At 47.2% G+C, this 18,425-nt stretch overlaps 1 protein-coding gene across 1 annotated transcript; it reads right to left on the bottom strand.

Moving 5' to 3' along the window:
* Nucleotides 1-601: 601 nt before the first annotated feature.
* INHBC (inhibin subunit beta C) lies at nucleotides 602-16,999 on the bottom strand. Its single transcript, XM_003906648.5, has 2 exons — nucleotides 16,485-16,999; nucleotides 602-3,268 (listed from the first exon to the last, which is right to left on the bottom strand). The coding sequence occupies exons 1-2, from the start codon at nucleotides 16,795-16,797 to the stop codon at nucleotides 2,523-2,525; spliced, it is 1,059 nt and encodes a 352-aa protein (XP_003906697.2). The 5' UTR covers nucleotides 16,798-16,999; the 3' UTR covers nucleotides 602-2,522.
* Between the last annotated feature and the right edge of the window lie 1,426 nt (nucleotides 17,000-18,425).

The following is an 18,425-nucleotide window of genomic DNA, read 5'->3' as shown; positions in this document are numbered from 1 at the left end:
TCTGCCTCACTGCCTGCCCTACCACCAACCTGGTTGGGGGCTGGGGGATAGCGATAGGCTTGGGGGTGAGTAAGGAAGTAGAAGACAGGCTTGGGGGTGGGTAAGGAAGTAGAATAAGCGAAACGGGAGTGGTTATCTTGCTCAAATGAGAAAAGCCTGAAGGAGTCCAGAGGTAGGAGCTAGGAAGCTCTAGGAGAAAATGTTTGAAGGAGGCAGACCCACTCTTTCCCCTTTTTACAAAAGGCAGAGCCAAAACAGAAAGGGAATAATGATGATCCTGTTTTTATTTAAAAGTAGGCTATTTTGGGCGCGGTGGGTGGCTCACACCTGTAATCCCAGCACTTTGGGAGGCCGAGACGGGCGAATCATGAGGTCAGGAGATTGAGACCATCCTGGCTAATGCAGTGAAATCCCGTCTCTACTAAAAACACAAAAAATTAGCCGGGCGTGGTGACGGGCGCCTGTAGTCCCAGCTACTCGGGAGGCTGAGGCAGGAGAATGGCGTCAACCCGGGAGGCGGAGCTTGCAGTGAGCCGAGATTGCGCCACTGCACTCCAACCTGGGTGACAGAGTGAGACTCCGTCGCAAAAAAAAAAAAGAAAAAAGGAGGCTATTTTATTCATCATGGATTTTTTGCATTAATTTTGACTTTTAAAAAATTACATTAAAGTCCTATCTTGATTAATAAATTTTTCACCACCCCCTTAAAATTTAGCACCCCCGCCAGGTGAATGACTCACTTTGCCTTATCCCAGTCTTGGCCCTGGGAACTAAGCTGTAGTTGGGAAGGAGGTTAGATCTGGGGGCCGGGGGTGTGTGGGGGAGACACCAGAAGGCCTCCTTAGATTCTCTTTAGGTGAAGGTCTCCTCAAGTCAAAGGTGGAATAACATCCATGGGTTGCTCAGGAAGCCCTTGAGCTCAGATTTACAGTCCCCCAGGCAGTCCTTTTCAGACTTTCTCCTCTAGGGTTCCTATTTCAGGGACCTCTTACCCTCATAGGAGGGGGTTATAAGCTGAGCAAACACAGACATCACATTTACCAAAGAACACATGGGTTTTGCGCAAACTCGGCCTTGGGTTGCAGACAATATCGACCTCGTGGTTCAGGACTGTCCAGCCAAAGGGAGGAGATGTGGGGGAGGAAGGGCAAAGGTCTAAAGAAGACCCAGTCTCAGAGCAAATGCCACCCTCTCCTCATCCAGGCCTTCCTCTTCTCCCTGTCCCACTCCAGCAGCCCTTGCCTATTCCAGATTCCAGGCAGGATTCCTGGGTGGAGCACTGCGGGCGGGTGAAAGAAAGGCAAGTCAGAGGTCCTGACGGGCAGCTCTGAGCGTGCCTCTGCCTCCCACGCTTGCGTGCCCACAGCTGGTCAGTTTACTGGGTGACTAAGTATCGGTGCCTAAGAAAGAAGAGGCATAAAGTGTGAGATGGATACAATAGCTCAGTCCTGAGGAGACCATGTGAAGAGAGAGCAGAGTAGGCAGACTACAGCATAGGCAGGCAGGTTCTGTGTCATCTGGGGTGCCAGTTAGGGCCCTTGTAGGAGATAGAGGACCATTCAGCTGTCTGGTTTTGCTTCATCAAGAGAACTTAGTGAAGGAATTATTTACAGAGGTATAGGCAGAGTTAAGGGAACCAGTAAGAGATGTTGAGGCCCCAGGGACTAGCAAGATAGAAAGCCTTTAGGACCCCCTAGTGTTGAAACAGTGATAGCAGAATGTAGGCAGAGTTGGGGCCATGGAAGTGGGTAGCCAGGCTACTAGTGTAGGGACACAGAATAGCCACAGTTACAGAGAACCATGGCACCTATGCAGAGAGGGAGCAGGGATAAGAAATGCCCTGACCTCAGCAGGAAGCCAGAGGGCAGGGGAGCTCAGGTGATAGAGCTCAGGCAAGTCAGCTCTTAAGGGCACAGAGAAAGGCAGAGAAGGACAAAAAATGGATGAGGGTATGCAAAGAGACCTTTAGCAGTTCACCTGGACAAGAAAGAAGGAAAGGGGCTCACAACAAAGAGGAGGGTACGTAAGCCTCTATTTTGGGCAGCAGTGATCTAAACTTTGGTGAATCCAAAGAAGGGGCTCTCTGGAGATCCACAAAAATCGGGGAAAGGGGCTGTGTCAACTCATCTTGGAGTGGGGACCATCGAGTGGAAAGGACAGGAAGGCATAGTGGGTTATGGGGTCAATTAAAGGTGAGATAAGGGTGTCTTTGCCTGGGAACCAGATGGCCTTGCTCATCGTTGGAGATGGGTCTGAGTCCCTGGAGTCGGGGTTAAGCACGTGAGGCTAGTGGGATGGACCATGCCCTAGGAAAGAGGGTAGTGGTCAGGAAGATGGTACAGTGACTCTTTTTAGATGAAGGTTTCTTCAAGTCAAAGGTGGGGTAATTTCCATAAGATGCTCAGGAAGAGGGAGTCCACATTCTGGACAGAGAATGAGGTCATTCCCTCCTCTCAAGGAAGTGCACTTCTGTGGGGGAGTGTTTTCCCACACCCCCTTGGGCTGCCCATACTACACATAGACTAACTGCACCCGCAGGCCTCTACTACCATGTCAGGTATGTCAGTCTTGACAATGTTGCTGTCCCTGTCATAGTAGAGCAGAGACAGGGGGCGCCGGGCTGTGGGTACACAGCATGAGCCCCCTCCAGTGGTGCCTGCAGCTGTGTTGGCCTTGAGAAGATTGAGCACTGCAGTGTGAAAGGAGGCCGCAATTCCAGGCATGCCGGCTACATGTAGTGGGCACTGCCCTATGCAGAAGTTCATGGCGTAGCCCTCAGGCTGGATGATCCAGTCGTGCCAGCCAATCTCACGGAAGTCCACAAAAAACTCTTGTCGACAGCACATCCTGGACCCTTCTTGGCAGTCGATGCCTCGTCGGTGAATCCGGTGTTTGCCCCGAACTCTCACCCGGGCTGCCACAAAAGGCCTATGGGCAGCTCCACCCAGGATGACTGAGCTCTGGGCTACCTGGCCTTCAGGTACCAGCTCCAGGGTCAGGTGCCCCTGGCTATAGGCAGCTTGAGCTTCAGGCCCCAGGAGGAGTTGATGCCAGCCACTGGCATCCACCTCTAGCAGGTACTGAGTAGCCAAGGTGAGGTTGGTATTATGTGGACCCAGCACAAGGACCCTCACTTTCAAGGTCCAAGTGGTATTGGAAGGGAGCTGCACAAAGAACATGAGACTAGCCTGCTGGACCTCCCTGTCACCAGCAGTTCTATCAGAGGAGAAGTGAAAATCAAGACGAGTCTTGTTGATGGTGGAGAGGCCTGTGGACATAAGAAGCGCCAGTCATTGTGGCCTTCTGAGTGTCACTTCTACCAACTATTTCTCTATACTCAGCATTCTTGAGCTGTCTATAGCACTTGGCATTTGCTACAGTTTAAACACGTCCTCCAAAGTTCGTGTGCTGGAAACTGGATCCCCAATGCAGTGGTGTTGGGAAGTGGGGCCTAATGGGAGGTGTTTGGGTCATGGGAACACCACCTTCATGAATGGATTAATGCCCTTATCTTGGGAATGGGTTCCTTATAAAAGGATAAGTTTAATTCTCCTCAGCCCCACCCTCTCTTTGCCCTTCTGCCATGGAATAACACAGTGAGAAGCAAGAAGGCCCTCGCCAGATGCCAGCCCCTTGATCTTGGACTTCCCAGCCACCATAATGATGAGTTAATACATTTCTGCTCATTATAAATGACCTAGTCTGCAGTATTCTGTTATACCAGCACAAAATGGACTAAGACAGCACTGTTGACAATCCTTTCCTTCCTGAAAATCTTTTCTCTCTTGGCTTCCATGATACAACTCTGTTATAATTCTTCCCTGGTTTTCTTTGCTGGCTTTTCTTTCTGTGACCATCCCTTCAATATCAGAGTTTTCCAAGGTCTGTCTTGGACTTCCATTTCCTTCCAGTTCACATTAAGGTAGCTCTTAATTAGACTCATGGTCAAGCAACACAATTTTTTTTTTTTTTTTTAGATGGAGTCTCACTCTGTCGCCTTGGCTGGAGTGCAGTCATGTGATCTCAGGCTGGTCTTGAACTCCTGATCTCAGGTGATTCGCCCTCCTCAGCCTCCCAAAGTGCTGGGATTACAGGCGTGAGCCATTGCGCCTGGCCAATATGTATATATATATTTTTAATCAATTTTTCTCAACCTGAAAAATCATTATTTTCCTTCCTATATACCCCCTTTCCATTCTTGGTGGTGCCACTACCCTCCTTATCACCTGTAAAAACTCTATGATCAGCCAGGTGCGGTGGGTGGCTCACGTCTGTAATCCCAGCACTTTGGGAGGCCGAGGCAGTTGGATCACCTGAGGTCAGGAGTTTGAGACAAGCCTGGCCAAGATGGTGAAACCCCATCTCTACTAAAAATACAAAAATTAGCCAAGCATGGTGGTGGGCGCCTGTAATCCCAGCTACTTGGGAGGCTGAGGCAGGAGAATCGCTTGAACCTGGGAGGCAGAGGTTGCAGTGAGCCGAGATCACACCATTGCACTCCATCTTGAGTGACAGAGCAAGGCTCTGCTTAAACAAACAAACAACTCTATGATTACTTTCTTCACTCCCCATATACCTTGTCTCACCAGAATTGTTCTAATGTCTGCACATTTCTTTATATCCCTATTACTACTGCCCAGTTGCCTCTTATCATCCCTCACCTTCCTTACTGAACATCTTAGTTGGTTTCTGTTCTCTCCGCTCTACAGAAATTGCACGTGTCAAGATCACCAACACCTTCCACAGCAAATCTATCCATTTATATTCATCTGACTTGGCCTTTAAGTAGTGTTTGACACAGTTAACCACTCCCTCCTTCTTATATATTTTCTTCTCCTGGCTTTTATAACACTGGTCACTCTATCTTTTTCTCCTCTATTGACAGCTCCTCTTTGTTGGCCTAACCTTTAAATGTTGGAAGTCAGGCCAGGCGTGGTGGCTTACACCTGTAATCCCAGAACTTTGGGAGACTGAGGTGGATGGATTGCTTGAGTCCAGGAGTTTGAGATCAGTGAGATCAGCCTGGGCAACTTGGCAAAACTCTGTCTCTACAAAAAATACAAAATTACCCAGGTGTGGTAGTGTACACCTGTAGTCCCAGCTACTAGGGAGGGCTAAGGTGGAAGGATTGCTTGACCCTGGGAGATCAAAGCTATAGTGAGACATTAACGTACCACTGCACTCCAGGCTGGGCAACAAAGTGAGACCCTGTCTTAAATCAATCAATCAATTAATCAAGTCCTAAGCTCCCTCCTCTTCTCTATCTATACCCTCTCCCAGAATGATCATCCATTCCATGGCTTTCAATTCCACCTATATGCAGATCACTTCCAAATGTATATCTCTGGTCCTGACCTCTCCCTGAACCCTAGCCTTGCATGTCCAAGTGCCTATCTGATACTTGACTTGGACATCCAATAATATTTCAATCTCTTCTTTTTTGTAATTAAAAAAATTTTTTAGGCCGGGTGTGGTGGCTCACGCCTGTAATCCCAGCACTTTGGGAGGCCAAGGTGGGTGGATCACCTGAGGTCAGGAGTTTAAGACCAGCCTGACCAACGTGGCAAAACCCTGTCTCTACTAAAAATACAAAAAATTAGGCTGGATGCGGTGGCTCATGCCTGTAATCCCAGCACTTTGGGAGGCTGATGCAGGAGGATCAGTTGAGGTCAGGAGTTCGATACCAGCCTGGCCAACATGGTGAAACCCTGTCTCTACTAAAAATACAAAAAATCAGCCGGGATTCCCAGCTACTCGGGAGGCTGAGGCAGGAGAATCGCTTGAACCCAGGAGGCGGAGGTTACAGTGAGCTGACATTGCGCCGCTGCACTCCACCCTGGGCAACACAGCGAGACTCTCTCTCTCAAAAAAAAAAAAACCCCACCAAAAATTAGCCAGTCATGGTGCAGGCATCTATAATCCCAGCTACTTGGAAGGCTGAGGCAGGAGAATCGCTTGAACCTGGGAGGCGGAAGTTGCAGTGAGATGAGATCGTGCCATTGCACTCTAGCCTGGATGACAGAGCGAGATTCTGTCTCCAAAAAAAAAAAAAAACAAATTTACTTGGAGTTGGGGGCGATTCTCACTATGCTACCCAGGTTGGTCTTGAACTTCTGGCCTTAAGTGATCCTCTCACCTCAGCCTGAGATCACAGGCATGAGTCAATGGGCCACACCTCAATCCTGTACAAGGAAGTCTAAATGTATCCCTCCAACCCAAACCTGTCCCTTCTCCAAACTTCTCCTCTGTAAATGCATTGCTTAAGGCAAAATCTTGATCGTGTTTATCCCCTACTTTGAAATTATCTGAAAGTTTTCTCAACTCTACTTCTAATTCATAATACAATTTCACTTCTCCCCACTTCCTCTACTACACATTAGTCCAACTCACAACCATCTTTTTCTTTAACTATAGCTTTCGTTCACTCAAGTGATTCACTCTTGCCCTCCAAACCGTTCTCCAAATATCAGTCAGTGATCTTCTTATAAATCTGATTAGTTTTATCTTCTCAGCTTAAAACACTTCGAAGTCTTCCCCTTGCTCTTTGGATAAAATCTAAACTCCTTGAAATAGAAAACTTGTTTGACACTTAACTACTACATTCTGCCTATACGGGGCCTTTTTCTGTTCCTCAGATTCACCAAACATAAAGCCATCTCACAGCCTTTACACTTGCTAGTCCCTTTCCCTGGAACGTCTTTCCAAGATCTTTGAATGACTGATTTCTTTTTGGCATTCAGTTCAGATGTCTCCTCCTCAGAAAGGCTTCAGGCTTCCTTCCTAATCTATCTAAAGCAGCCTTCAGCCAGGCGTGGTGGCACATGCCTGTAATCATAGCACTATGGGAGGTCAAGGTGGGAGGACTGCTTGAGGCCAGGAGTTTGAGACCAACTGGGCAACATAGTGAGATCCTGTCTCTATAATAAGTAAAAAAATATATAAATAAATAAATAATAGCTGGGCACGGAGCAACACACCTGTAATCCCAGCTACTTGGGAGAATCACTTGAACCCAGAAGGTCAAAACTGCAGTGAGCCAAGATTATGCCACTGCATTCTAGCCTGGGCAACAGAGCGAGACTGTCTCAAAAATAAAATAAAATGAAATAAAATAAAATAAAACGTAATAAAATAAAATAAAATAAAAGTAGCCTTCAATTCTACCTCCATCTCTCTAATACATCATCCTGCTTAATTGTTTGCATAGCCATTATCATGCTCTGTAATCAGTGTGGTTCTTTTTTTTTCTGAGACAGAGTCTTGCTCTGTCACCCAAGCTAGATTGCAGTGGCACGATCTTGGCTCACTGCAACCTCCACCTCCTCGGTTCAAGCAATTCTCCTGCCTCAGCCTCCCGAGTAGCTGTGATTACAGGCATGTACCACCACGCCCTGCTAATTTTTGTATTTTTAATAAAGACGGGATTTTGCCATGTTGGCCAGGCCGCTCCCGAACTCCTGACCTTGTGATCCTTCTGCCTTGGCCTCCCAAAGTGCTGGGATTACAGGCATGAGCCACCAAGCCCGGTCCAGTGTGGTTCTTCGTGCATTTGTTTACTAAGAATTTCTCCTACCCCTCCTTCTTCCCTGCAGCTAGAACGTAAGCTCCATGAAAACAGCAGTTGTGCCTGTATGGTTCACCATTGTATCCCTAGTACTTGGTATTTAGTAAGCACTCAATAAACACTTGTTGAGACCAGGTGTGGTGGGCTCACACCTGTAATCCCTGCACTTTGGGAGGCCGACATGGGTGGATCACTTGAGGTCATGAGGTCATGAATTTGAGATCAGCCTGGCCAACATGGTGAAACTCCGTTTCTACTAAACATACAAAAATTAGCTGAGTGTGGTGGCATGCACCTGAAGTCCCAGCTACTCAGGAGGCTGAGGCAGGAGAATTGCTTGAACTCGGGAGGCAAAGGTTGCAGTGAGCAGAGATCACACCACTGCACTCCAGCCTGGGTGACAGAGCCAGACTCCATCTCAAAAACAAACAAACAAACAAACAAACAAACAAACAAACAGAATACTTGTTGAATGGTCTTTCATTTCTTTAATTCTTTTATGTTAACATCAGAATTCTTTTCTCAAAACACGGATGGATCATAAAATTCATTGTCTCAAAAACCTTATTAGTTAATAAAGTCCTAACTCTTTTAGGACGCAGTTAAATACCCATTGTAATTTGGCCTTAGCTACTTTTTTTTTTTTTTTTTTTTTTAAGTAAAAAATGCTTTATGAGGCCAGGTGTGGTGGCTCATGCCTGTAATCCCAGCACTTTGGGAGGCCGAGGCAGGCGGATCACCTGAGGTCGGGAGTTCCAGATAAGCCTGACTAACGTGGAGAAACCCCATCTCTACTAAAAATACAAAATTGACTGGGTGTGGTGGCACGTGCCTGTAATCCCAGCTACTCGGCAGGCTGAGGCAGGAGAATTGCTTGAACCCGGAGGCGGAGGCTGCAGTGAACTGAGATCGCGCCATTGCACTCCACCCTGGACAAGAGTGAAACTCTGTCTCAAAAAAAGAAAAAAAAAATTAGCTGGGCATGGTGGCATGCCCCTGTAGTCCCAGCTACTCGGGAGGCTGAGGCAGGAGAATCACTTGAACCAGGGTGGCGGAGGTTGCAGTGAGCCAAGGTCGCGCCACTGCACTCCAGCATGGCAACAGAGCAAGACTCTGTCTCAAAAAAAAAACAAAAACAGTGCTTTATTATGGGAAGTCAACTGATACTCTCATGGGTTCAAAAGGCAGGATATGAAGTTCAACTAGGCTTCATGTAAATTAGAAAGTCAGGAATAAGGTTCTTTTTATTTTTTGAGATGGAGTATCACTCTTGTCGCCTGGGCTGGAGTGCAGTGGCGCAATCTTGGCTCACTGCAACCTCCGCCTCCTGGGTTCAAGCGATTCTCCTGCCTCAGCCTCCCAAGTAGCTGGGATTAGAGGCACCTGCCACCACGCCCAGCTAATTTTTTGTATCTTTAGTAGAGACAGGGTTTCCCCATGTTGGCCAGGCTGGTCTTGAACTCCTGACCTTAGGTGATCCGCCCGTCTCAGCTTCCTAAAGTACTGGAATTACAGGTGTGAGCCACCGTGCCCAGCAGGAATAACGCTGTTCTTGACAGCTCTCAGAGCCAACAAGATCTCTCTCATCTCTCTCTCTCTCTCTAGATAAGTCAATTCCACTCTCCTCTCTCTGTGGGTCTACTACTTCTACCTCCTTGTCAGCTTCCTCAGGTACCAAAATTGTGGCCCAGGTCCCAAGTCTACACGACCTTTTGCTCAGCTCCTCCTAAGTGAGCAGATCTTCCAGTGTCCCAATTCCAAAATCCTAATAGAGTCTGACTGGCCCAACGAATCTTTTTCTTGCTAGGTCACAAAGCACCCTGCAGTTAGTACCTTTTAAGTCACTCCAGTTATGGCAGGCAAACACAAGACCAACAGGGGCTGTAGTAGACTATTACATGGTTGGCCCCAATGGTCAACACCTCCCAATATTCACGGCTTTGTGCAGTCCCTTTCCATATTAATTCTGGGCTTAGTCATGTGACATGATTTGGGCACTGAGACATTAGCAAGCATGGTGTTTATTGAGCACTTACATATTGAGGCATTCCACTCTTGGAAGCCAGCTACAGTGATTTAAAGGAAGTTGAGCTAGACTACTAAATTATGAGAAGTCATGTGGAGAGAGACTTTGGAGGATTAGAGACCATCTTACAGGTTCCAGTCCCATCCGAGTCCCCAGCTGAATGCAGTTGCATGGGAGACCTTAGCTACACCACATGGAGCAGAAGAACTGTCCAGATAAGCACAGTCAAGCCACAGAATCATGCGAGTGGCCGGGGGCAGTGGCTCATGCTTGTAATCCCAGGGTTATAAGCTTTGGGAGGCTGAGGTGGGTGGATCACTTGAAGTCAGTAGTTCAAGGCCAGCCTGTCCAACATGGTGAAACCCTGTCTCTACCAAAAATACAAAAAAAGTCAGGCATGGTGGTGGGCACCAATAATCCCAACTACTCGGGAGGCTGAGGGAAGAGAATCTCTTGAACCCTGGAGACGGAGGTTGCAGTGACCCAAGATTGCGCCACTGCACTCCAGCCTGGGCAACAGAGTGAGACTCCATCTAAAAAAAAAAAAAAAAAAGAATCATGAGAAATAATGAATATGTTGTTTTAAGCCTCTATGTTTTGGTTTTTGAGATGGAGTTTCACTCTTATTGCCCAGGCTGGAGTGCAATGGCACGAACTTGGCTCACTGCAACCTCTACCTCCCGGGTTCAAGCGATTCTCCTGCCTGAGGCTCCCGAGTAGCTAGGATTACAGACATGCACCACCACACCTGGCTAATTTTTTGTATTTTTAGTAGAGATGGGTTTCTCCATGTTGGTCAGGCTGATTTTGAACTCCTGACCTCAGGTGATCCACCCGCCTTGGCCTCCCAAAGTGCTAGAATTACAGGTGTGAGCCACTGCGCCCTGCACATCCAGCTATTTTTGTATTTTTAGTAGAGATGGGGTTTTTCCATGTTGGTCAGGCTAGTCTCGAACTCCTGACCTCAAGTGATCTGCCTGCCTCAGCCTCCCAAAGTGCTGGCATTAGAGGCATGAGCCACAGCACCCGGCTTTTTTTTTTTCTTTTTTTAATAAGAAACATCTTGCTATGTTGACCAGGCTGGTCTCAAACTCCTGCCCTCAAGTGATCCTCCCACCCTGGCCTCCCAAAGTGCCAGGATTACAGGAATGAGCCACTGTGCTTGGTCAGTTGCACTGGCTTCGGGAATGAGTGGCAGGGAGAAGTTAGAAGGATAGGGAAGAAACTGTTATTAAAGGAAGAACAGTGAGGAAATTGCTATTGGAAGCTGAAAAAAGGGGAACTTGTATTGTGTATTGGCTCTCACCTGTGGTAACTTAGAAGCCAGGAAAGCTATCTAACAAAGTTGTGAATTTAGCTAATGGTATTTCCAGGCAGAATGCTGAAAATGCCAACTGGTATATTTTAGTTGCCTAAGATAAGGCATTTCGGGAGAGTGATGAACTAAAAAAGGAACCACGGCTGGGTGTGGTGGCTAACACCTGTAATCCCGGCACTTTGGGAGGCCGAGGTAGGCAGATCACAAAGTCAAGAGATTGAGACCATCCTGGCTAACATGGTGAAAACCCATTTCTACTAAAAATACAAAAATTAGCTGGGTGTGGTGGTGTGCATCTATAGTCCCAGTTACTTGGGAGGCTGAGGCAGGAGAATCGCTTGAACCCGGGAGGCGGACGTTGCAGTGAACTGAGACTGCACCACTGCACTCCAGCCTGGCGACAGAGCAAGACTCCGTCAAAAAAAAAAAAAAAAAAAAAAAAAAGGCACTGTTCAATTTTCAAACAGAATTTAGAGAAAATATTTCTAAAAGCACTTGCTAAATTAAAAAATAAAACCCCTTACTCTGTGTTGCTAATTTTTCAGAAAAAAAACAAAACGAAACCTTTTTCTTCATGTTGTACATGTAGAGGAAAGAAAAGAAACATAACAACAAAAATTCTTTTTCATTCTTCCTCTCTGACAAAAGGTTCTTAAAGTAAGAAATTACCTCAGAGCAAAAATCAAATCCAGGGTATTTCCAGTAATACAGGGACTCAGAGTGAAGATCAAAACAAATAAAGGGTCAGCTATAAAATCTTTTGTTAGCTGGTCATGGGAACACATGCCTGTAGCCCCAGCTACTCAGAGGGCTGAAGCAGGAGGATCCCTTGAGGCCAGGAGTTTGAGGCTATAATGCAATATTATTGAGGCTGCTAATAGCATAGCCACTATACTCCGGCCTAGGCAACATAGTGAGACCATCTCTAAAACACAAACCAAAAAAACTTTTTGTTTGTTAACATCTAACATTTTTTGAGATTTAAAATTTAAGACAATGTTCTGTTAACCCTTACAACTAGACAAATGCACTTCTAAACATCTTAAAGGTGTTATCCCATGACACAGACTTGTAGCCTAAATAAGGGTCTGTCTTGATAGAATGTGGTGCCTTCTGTGTAATTGAGTAGACTACAATTTATTATTTACAGGGTCCACAGAGTTTAAAAGAGAAGTTTAATACTGAAAGCAGCACCAGTTTGGACTAAAAGGGACAATTCAAAATAAAAAGAGGTCTTTGGGCCCCCAACTCTGGGCAGAAAGTAGGCTGAGAAAAGTACTCAGCCGCAAACATAGATCATTTCCTATTTAAAAGGAAAGACATCTCAGCAGGTAGAGTGCCAAGGGCTGAGAGGGTGAATCTGGAAGTCCAGGAGAGCAGTAGTGCACAATTGGAAATACCAGGGAGCAGAACCAGGCCCTAACTAACCAAGGGAATTCTGGATTTGGAGTGGACCTGATATTTGCCCGGCTGAATATAAGAAGCTTTACGGATCAGTGACTCCTCTGTGTCTCCTATTCTCCCACATCCCATTTTGAACAGGAGTATCTATTATGTTTATCCTGTCCCTGTCTCAGCATTGTATGTTAAGTGCGTGGGAGGTGGAGAACTTGTATTTTTAGGACACAGAGAGTGGTATGCTGGTAAATGTTTAATAACTGGTTTCCAGGGAAAAAAATCAAAAGCCCTGATTCGTAGTCTTTGTCAATTTCTTTTGTATAAATTCTCCCACCATGACTGATTTCAAGCTGCTAATGTGACATCACTGAATCCTAAGTTGGGAGATGTTCACAATCAGCTTTCATAAGTCAGAATAAGCCAGGCGCTAGGACATCACTGAAGGCCCCTGCACCTGAAGAAATGTACCAGAGGAGCCTCACCTATATTTGCACCTAATTCAGGTGATGAGATGCTGGACTTCAAGCTTGATCCTGATGCCATAAAGGGATGAAAGTTTGTTTTTTTTGTTTTTTGTTTTTTTGTTTGTTTGTTTGTTTGTTTTTTGAGACAGAGTCTTGCTCTGTCGCCCAGGCTGGAGTGCAGTGGCCGGATCTCAGCTCACTGCAAGCTCCGCCTCCCGGGTTTACGCCACTCTCCTTCCTCAGCCTCCCAAGTAGCTGGGACTACAGGTGCCCACCACCTCGCCCGGCTAGTTTTTTTTATGTATTTTTGGTAGAGACGGGGTTTCACCATGTTCGCCAGGATGGTCTCGATCTCCTGACCTTGTGATCCGCCTGTCTCGGCCTCCCAAAGTGCTGGGATTACAGGCTTGAGCCACCGCGCCTGGCCAAGGGATGAAAGTTTGATGGGGGTGGCTGGGAGAGGATGATTGTATTTTGCTTGTGGGAGAGATATAAATTGTTAGGGGTCAGAGGGCAGACTTCAGGAGACTGCCAGATTGGTAGTCCCCAATAAACAGTACCTCATGGCTTTCACGCCTTCATCTAGTTCCATCTCACAGTGATTGATTCTAGGCTTGGCTACAATGACTTGCTTTGTCAATGGAATATTAGTAAGCAAGGTGTATGCAGAAGCTTGAGAATAATTTACACATTGAAATTATCCTCTTGGAATCTAGCCACCATTCTCTAAAGAAACTTGGGATAGACCATTGAATGCTAAGAGGCTTCATGGAGAGAGGCTGTTATGTTCTCTCAAAATTCATATGTTGAAATCCTAACCCCCATGTGATGGTATTAGGAAGCGGAGCCTTTGGGAGGTGATTAAGTAATGAGGGTGGAGCCCTCATTAATAGGATTAGTGTCTTTATAAAAGATTTCTAGAGAGCTGCCTTGCCCCTTTCCTCCATGGAAGGTTATCAAGAGAAGAGGACGCTCACCATAATTCCCTCATCGGCAGGCGCCAAATCTACTCTCTAGTTCCTGCTCCCTCCCACTTTAACATTCAAAGTACTTTACCTGTATTAGCCCTTTAATTCTGTCAACTATCCCATTTAACAAATGAGAGAACTATTAACCACTAGGTCAAACAGCTAATAAATGGCTGAGCAAGAATCTGAGCCCAGGCTATCTAGCTCCGGTTCAAAGCTGGGTCTTGAAACAGGCGGGGGCTGGTGCAGTACCTGTAATCCTAGCACTTTGGGGGGCCAAGGCGAGCAGATCACTTGGGGTCAGGAGTTCCAGACCAGCCTGGCCAACATGGTGAAACCCCGTCTCTACTAAAAACACAAAAATTAGCCTGGTTTAGTGGCGTTCGCCTGTAGTCCCAGATACTCGGGAGGCTGAGGCAGGAGAATGGCTTGAACCTGGGAGGCGGGGGTTGCAGTGATCTGAGATTATGCCACTGCACTCCAGCCTGGGCAACAGAATGAGACTCTATTTCAAAAAAACCACAAAAAAACAAGAGGGAATGAGGGGCCAGAGATGGGAGGGGTCTTCAGACCTAAGAAAGAGCTTGCAAAGGGCTCAGTTTGCATTTTCTTTCTTTCTCCCTTTTTTTTTTTTGAAAGGGAGTCTCGTTTTAATTAAATTAATTAAATATTTAATATTTAATTAATTTTAGAGATGGGGGTCTCTGTTGCCCAGGCTAGAGGGTAGTGATGCAAACATAGCTCAGTGCAGTCTCAAACTCCTGGGCTCGATGATCCTCCATCTCAGCCTCCCAAACAGCTGGGACTGCAGGTGCACTCCACTGCACCCAGCTAATTTTTAGGCCGGGGGCGGTCGCTCGTGTCTGTAATCCTAGCATTTTGTGAGGCCGAGGCGAGTGGACTGCTTGAGCCCAAAAGTTCAAGACCAACCTGGGCAACGTGATGAAATCCTGTCTCTATAAAAAAATATACGCTGGGCATGGTGGCTCATGCCTGTAATCCCAGCACTTTGGGAGGGCGAGGCAGGCTGATCACGAAGTCAGGAGATCGAGATCATCCTGGCTAACACGGTGAAACCCTGTCTCTACTAAAAAATACATAGAAAGTAGCCAGGCATGGTGGCAGGCACCTGTAGTCCCAGATACTCGGGAGGCTGAGGCGGAGAATGGTATGAACCTGGGAGGTGGAGCTTGCAGTGAGCCAAGATCGTGCCACTGCACTACAGCCTGGGTGACAAAGCGAGACTCCATCTCAAAAAATAAAATAAAATAAAATAAAATAAAATAAAGTAGCCAGACATGATGGCACATACCTGTAGTCCCAGCTACTTGGGAGGCTGAGGTGGGAGGATCACTTGAACCTGGGAGGTTGAGGCTACAGTGAGCTGTGATCATAACCACTGCATTCCAGCCTGGGTGACAGAGGAAGACTCTGTCTCAAAAAAAAAAAAAAGAAAAAAAAAGTTTTTTAAAAAGAGACACGGGCCGGGCACGGTGGCTTACGCCTATAATCCAGCACTTTGGGAGGCCGAGGCGGGTGGATCACAAGGTCAGGAGATCGAGACCATCCTGGCTAACACAGTGAAACCCCGTCTCTACTAAAAATACAAAAAATTAGCTGGCCGTGGTGGCGGGCGTCTGTAGTCCCAGCTACTCGGGAGGCTGGGGCAGTAGAATGGCGCGTGAACCTGGGAGGCAGAGCTTGCAGTGAGCCCAGATCGCGCCACTGCACTCCAGCCTGGGCGACAGAGCGAGACTCTGTCTCAAAAAAAAAAAAAGAGAGACACGGTCGCTGGGCACGGTGGCTCACTCCTGTAATCCCAGCACTTTGGGAGGCTGAGGCAGGAGGATCACGAGGTCAGGAGTTTGAGATCAGTGATCAGTTTGGCCAACACGGTGAAACCCAGTCTCCACTAAAAATATAAAAATTAGCCGAGTGTGGTGGTGGGCACCTGTAATCCCAGCTACTCGAGAGGCTGGGACAGGAGAATTGCTTGAACCCAGGAGGTGGAGGTTGCAGTGAGCCGAGATCGCACCACTGCACTCCAGCCTGGGTAACAGAGCAAGATTCTGTCTTGGGGAAAAAAAAAAAAAAAAAAAAAAAGACAGGGTCTTGCTATGTTGCTCAGGCTGGTCTGGAACTCCTGGCTTTAAGTGATCCTCCTGCCTTCTGAATAGCTGGGATTACAGGCACGAGCCACTGTGCCCAGCCCCTTTATCCATTTTTCTGAGTCCCATTTTGACCCTGTTTTCTGATATGGTGACCTGAGGTCTAATGGGAACATGACATATAGTGAGGTATTGTAGTCCTGGTGTTTTATTTTTTCTTCTTTTACTCAAATGAGGCATCTGGAGGACAGGGGAAGGGAGGGGCTAGATCCTAGGGCCAAAGAAAAGAGAGACTGCTCACCTCCCAGTCGCTGCGTGCAGGCCCAGGAAGTGGATGGGCTCACACCACAGCCTGTGGGTTTGTGGGGCCTGCAGAAAGAGGAGGCAGAGGAGATGACGACAGGCAGTCTCAAAAGAAGTGAAATTTACCAGCTTTCCAGCTGCCTACTGGTCAGGTCTGAGCTACCAGAGTGAGCCCCAGGGGGATGTGGGGATACCTGGGATAAGGAGATTACAGCCCGTGGGAAGCAGGGGTTGGATGGTTTTTGGGGAAGGAGTCAGAGGTAAGGCTGGTGAGGAAACTTTTCCTTTCCTTGAGAGGTCAAGTTCTGGGGAAAAGCTACAGACCAGGAACCCACCTGTCTCGGCAAAGCTGATGATTTCACATTCCTGTTCCCTGTTGTCCTCCGGAAGTGCCCCCTGTGGGACCCCATGGAGGCGCTGCAGTGCAGTCCTCAAAGCAGCTCTGGACACAGGGCGGTTCAGTGTTGGGCGCTGGCTGAGGTGCAGCTTGTCCAAGATGCTTCTCTTGGCCAGATGAAGAAGCAGCTCCCGCTGGCTTTCCAGTTCCAAGGTGGGCCCTCCACATGCTGGACACTGACCACCAGCTCTGGGAGTAGCCACTGTGGTTGGAGCCAGGAGGAAAAAGGCCAGAAGCAATGAGGAGGTCATTGCTGGGGGAGGCCCTTCTTGAGCAACACAGACTCAGGGCTCAGGGTCTCAACAGCTGTGGTCTCAACTCTGTCCTGGCTGCCAGAGGCCCTGGAAGAAGTGTGTGTCCAGCTGGCATGGCTCCTTGTTGCAGGGGACAGAGCAGCAGCCAAACATCTGACTTGAAAATGAAGCCAGTTACAGGTAGAACTTGGCAGAATCTGCCAACGCATAGTCAGTGAAAGTACAGAGTGGGGGACGTGAGGAGAGTTTGGTTTGTTTAGGGAAAGACATGTCCCTGGGCCAATGTTGGGAGACAGTTGTTATCCATGTGAGCTGCCAAACCTGGGGACAAAGGTGAGAGATTAAATTTCTCCTCAGATCACTACCCTTGCTGGGAATCCTGGGGATGGGGGAAAGGCACAGATCACGGGTTTTGGGAAAGAATGTTAAAGGGAGACTCTCAAAGAAGAACGGGTCATTGGCAAGGCACTTTAGCTCACTGTCATGCATGAACAATTGAGAGTTGCATTCTTTTTTGCCTGGTGTTTCTCAAAGCCCATTCCCATCCCTCCATCCTCCCTCCCTGGGGTTCTCAATCTAGCCTTATTTGTTAGCCTTGGTTGAGTTTTGCCCAAGAGGTCTCAAAACCATGAAGTCTGAAGGGTAAGGGAAGGGAGGCACAGTGTTCTAGCCATGTCTTTGATGCTCTCAGAGGGAACTCTTAAGGTAGGCAAAGGCCTTCAGTTCCAAATTTGCTCACCCTTTGGCGTTTTTATCTGTCTTGGAAAAGAAGTTTTGAGTTTTTTTTTTTTTTTTTTTTTTTTTTTTTAAGACGGAGTCTCATTCTATCGCCCAGGGTGGAGTGCAGTGGCATAATTTTGGCTCACTGCAACCTCCGCCTCCTGGGTTCAAGCAGTTCTCCTGCCTCAGGCTCCTGAGTAGCTGGGATTACAGGTGTGCACCACCACTCCCAGTTAATTTTTGTATTTTTAGTAAAGACGGGGTTTCACCATGTTGGTCAGGGTGGTCTCGAACTTCTGACCTCGTGATCCACCCGCCTCAGCCTCCCAAAGTGCTGGGATTACAGGCATGAGCCACCGTGCCCGGCCAGGAGTATAGGTTTTAAAGCCAGGTATTCTTGGTTATTGTTCTTCAGTTCTTGTACTTGTCTCAGAAACATTTCAGGCTTTCATTCTGTGTCACAGCACTGAGAAAAGAAAACAATTTTAATCTGGGAAATGCAAGTCTTTTAAAATGATCAGGCTCAGAGAGACATTAAAATGAGACAGCAGACCAGGCATGGTGGCTCAAGCCTGTAATCTCAGCATTTTAGGAGGCCAAAGCGGGCAAATCATTTGAACTCACGAGTTCAAGACCAGCCTGGGCAACATAGCCAGACCCTATACATACTAAAATAAAAAAATAAAATAAAAAGAAACTGGGAGTGGTGGTATGTGCCTGTAGTCCCAGCTACTCAGGAGGCTGAGACTGGAGGATCATTTGGGCCCAGGAGGTTGAAGGTGCAGTGAGCTGTAATCATACTGCAGCACACCTGCCTGGGAAATAGAGTGAGAGCATGTCTCAAAAAAAAAAAAAATTAATTAAATAAATAAATAAATAAAATGAGACGGCAATCATGTCCTACT

This window comes from Papio anubis, chromosome 9 (genome assembly GCF_008728515.1).
Source record: "Papio anubis isolate 15944 chromosome 9, Panubis1.0, whole genome shotgun sequence".
In the NCBI taxonomy this organism is placed as follows: Eukaryota; Metazoa; Chordata; class Mammalia; order Primates; family Cercopithecidae; genus Papio; species Papio anubis.
This window is presented reverse-complemented; position numbering and strand designations above follow the sequence as displayed.